The sequence below is a fragment of the Convolutriloba macropyga genome, unplaced genomic scaffold (genome assembly GCF_964194025.1).
Source record: "Convolutriloba macropyga unplaced genomic scaffold, txConMacr16.3 SCAFFOLD_947, whole genome shotgun sequence".
Lineage (NCBI taxonomy): Eukaryota > Metazoa > Xenacoelomorpha > Acoela > Convolutidae > Convolutriloba > Convolutriloba macropyga.
Window position 1 is genome coordinate 37,587 of NW_027452059.1, and position 3,536 is coordinate 41,122.

The 3,536-nt window shown below is 38.3% G+C and overlaps 1 protein-coding gene across 1 annotated transcript; it reads right to left on the reverse strand.

Moving 5' to 3' along the window:
- Positions 1-909: 909 nt before the first annotated feature.
- LOC142357142 (uncharacterized) lies at positions 910-2,974 on the reverse strand. The gene is made up of 2 exons (XM_075408829.1): positions 2,823-2,974; positions 910-1,400 (listed from the first exon to the last, which is right to left on the reverse strand). Exons 1-2 carry the CDS (start codon positions 2,965-2,967, stop codon positions 1,087-1,089), a joined length of 459 nt encoding a protein of 152 aa, XP_075264944.1. The 5' UTR covers positions 2,968-2,974; the 3' UTR covers positions 910-1,086.
- Positions 2,975-3,536: the final 562 nt, after the last annotated feature.

Genomic DNA, 3,536 nt, shown 5'->3' on the forward strand with positions numbered 1-3,536 from the left:
AAAACAAAAACAAACATCACGCTTATAAGAAATCCAGCCGCGTTTCTCGGCATAATAAATTTTTCCGAAAACTCCAACGACAACAACAATAATAACAACAACAGCAGCTGCTAGAAAAACAGCAAGAGCACCATCACCAACAAAATTAACAAGAGCAACGACAACAACAACCAGCGGCAACAACAATTGTGAACATAACCACAACAACAAAAGCAGAGACAACAAGAAAAACAACAACAACAACAACAACAACAACAACATTAACAACTACAGCAACAACAACAACACATTCCAAACAGCGTTGGCGTAGAAAACGAAGCAACAATAGCCGAACAAATTATCTCTCAAAACCATTCTCGGAAAAAAATTATTAAAAAAATTGATCAACTTTTCAAAATCTTGTGTTCTTACCTTTGAAAAATTTTTTTCCTTTGAGTAGTACAATAAAAATAAATAACGTGTTCGAATGCAAACTTTTAAGAAATAATAATAAAAAAGAACATTTTTTAAGAAATCAAGGCGCATTTTTCGGCAAATTTTATTAGTCTGTTTTCCTCTGGCGTTTCAACGAGATCCGAAGTAACTTCTAATTCTTTGGATACGTATATCATGAGAAATAAGGTTCAAAGCACAATGGCTTCGGGAAAAACAACAACAGCAATAAAAACAACAATGACAACAACAACAACGACCACAACGACAGCAACAACAACAACAAAAACAACAACAACAAAAACAACAATAACAACAACAAGAGAGCATGCTGAACAACAACAGCAAAAACGACATCAACAAGAGTAGCGATTCACAAATGCTGCGAAAAATCATCGGCTCAAGATTCCCGGGAGCTCGAGAATCTGATCAAAGGAATTCAAGTTTTTCATAAAATTGATTCTGTCACGCAATAATTGTGCCTTATTTGTGCTAAATACTATTGGGTGAAACTTATTTTACTAACTACAGGAACTAAAAGTTTCATGAAGACAGGAGAGGCCCGACTAACTCATGCTGGTTAAATATTTACTTTTTTCGATTTAGTTTTAACTTGATTCAATCTAAACTTTCCGGAGCTTTGTTTTTTTCTCATCACGCTTCAGCTTTGATAGAAAATAAAACTGTCATCATCATCATCTGCAGAGCAATGGACACCCCGAAAGCTGGAACAGTTGGCTTGTTTACTGCCACTGCGCTTGTTGTTGATTTGGGTACCCTTGGTTGATTTGAAGATCCTTCACTTCCCTGTAATGGGGGCGAAGCTGTCTGTCGAGGAGTTGACGCCATTCCGGAATTGCTTCCCGGTGAGCTTGATTGAGGTTGCGGTGAATTTGTTGATTCAACTACTTCGACGATAGTTTCGTTGTCTTGGTCGTTGTAGGTGGTGTTGGCTGTGTAGTTTGCAGCTGAAATTTAGGTCTCGTTAGTCAAACGAAGAAAAAACAATCGATAACAGAAATACATAATTATCTTTGAGATTTTTGATGTGATCTCGATTTGGGCAATTTCGTGACAAAATAAATAACGGAGTGTTAAATTTACAGCTGAGAGATTGAAAACAGTCATAAATGCAGAAAAATATTAATAATTTCTTCTATATCTTTGTAGCAGTTAATACATAGATTGGGGCTCATTTTTTATGCATCGAGAATAATGCTTCAGTGAGGTCTTGATTTTTCTATGATAAAAACAGATCCGGTCCAGTCCTTATTCTGAATTCAGTTCTCAAGTATTTGATGATAAAAGCTCTCAAAAGACATTATTTTTCAATTGACGGGCTTGAATTCTGTGTGCTAACTTAAGTTACTAATATCCCCTGTTTGCGGTGCTAGGAAAATTGGCCGACAGGGCGTTTAGCCGACAAGGAAAAAATGAGAAATTTAGCCGACAGTTTTATCATAATTGGTCATAAAAGTCTCATTGGTCCATAAATTGGTCCATAAAAGTCTCAGTAGTTCGGTTGTGATAGATTCATATCAAGTCCCACGGGCCGCTGAGGCATGGCCATGGCCCGCGAGGCATGGCCAGATGCGGTAAAATACGGTCCGACCACGGATAGACCTTCGTTACACTAGTTGGTGAAATAACTACGGTATATTTGTCCGCTTACGAAATAGTGTTTTAAATTGGCCAATCACAGCTTCAGAATAAGTTTTATTGCTCATTTTACTTAAATTGTCGGTTAAATTTCTCATTTTTTGGTTGTCGGCTAAACGCCCTGTCGGCCAATACGGCGGCCACCCCTGTTTGCATTAGTCATACTAGTTACTTAGGACATATTCAGAGATTTTCCGACCAAAGATGGTCCGTACCGAACGCCAAGTCAATATCAGCACTTGGCAATTCTAATTGCAAGTCTAATTGCACGTCAAAAATAGCCGGAAAAATGTCAAAAATAGACAGAAAACGTCAAAAAATACTCGAAGAAACCATCAAAATTAACCGAAAAACTTCAAAAGTAGGTGAAAAAACGGATCTTTTCCGTTTGTTCCTCCCCCCTCCTCCCCCCCCCCCCTCCCCCCAGGTACGTTAATCCCCCCCAGTTACAGAGCACGTGTCATTACATAGTAAATCATTATGTATAAATATGGCACACGCATTTAGGGGGTGCAAATAATATGCGCCCACTAAGCTGGGGGCACAAGATACGGAAAAATATCTGAAATAGCCAAAAAAAAGTCAAATTTAGCTGAAAAAACACCTAAAATAGCCAAAAAGGATATCCAAAATAGCCAAAAAAAAACGTCAAAAATGACCCACAAATACGTCAAAGACAGCCGGGAAAACGTCAGTTTCAGGTTTTTCCTGCATTTGAAAGTTACTCTTACAGTCAGGCGGTGAATAGTCACGCAGTATTGTCCCTCCGCTAGAGTCGTCCTGAACCAGCTCATACACCCAGAAGCCAGGGCTCCCCACATTGCTGTCCATAGCCAGTTTGTACACATCAGACGTTCCAGAGTAGGGTAGCTCCATTATTACGCTATCTGTGCAAAATTCAAAATCGGTAAATTTAAATTGAAACCAGTTAATGCAACCCAGTATTGGGATTTCTCCTTGACTAAAAGCTGGCTTTTGGGTAGCATTTACCTACAATTGTAAGATGGAAACCTGAGAAGTGTCTCGGAAGCAGAATTCCGACAAAGTGGACACTTCCGGTTCTACTGAACACATTGATTTTGAGTCACTGCTTCTAAATGGTATCACAAGATAAGCATTGTCTAAGTAATAGGAGCAAATCGACAGCGTCAACACGTTAGAGAATGAAACATATGTCAGAAAAACACATCAGTTAAAAACACAAAAAACAGAACCTAATCATGCTTACAGGGGGATCCCAAGAACAAAACAGATGATTATGTAACAACCCATCTGTGGTATTAACTAAAGAATTACAGCTTTGAAGACTCGAACTTCTATTTACAGAACCGTGTACAAACCGCGTAATGACAAATATCCGGTCCCTATGAAATTTCCCCCTATTGAAGAATTTGTGAAGATTAAAAAAATAAAAAAAGAAAATTAGTACTTATTCACCGGTTAAA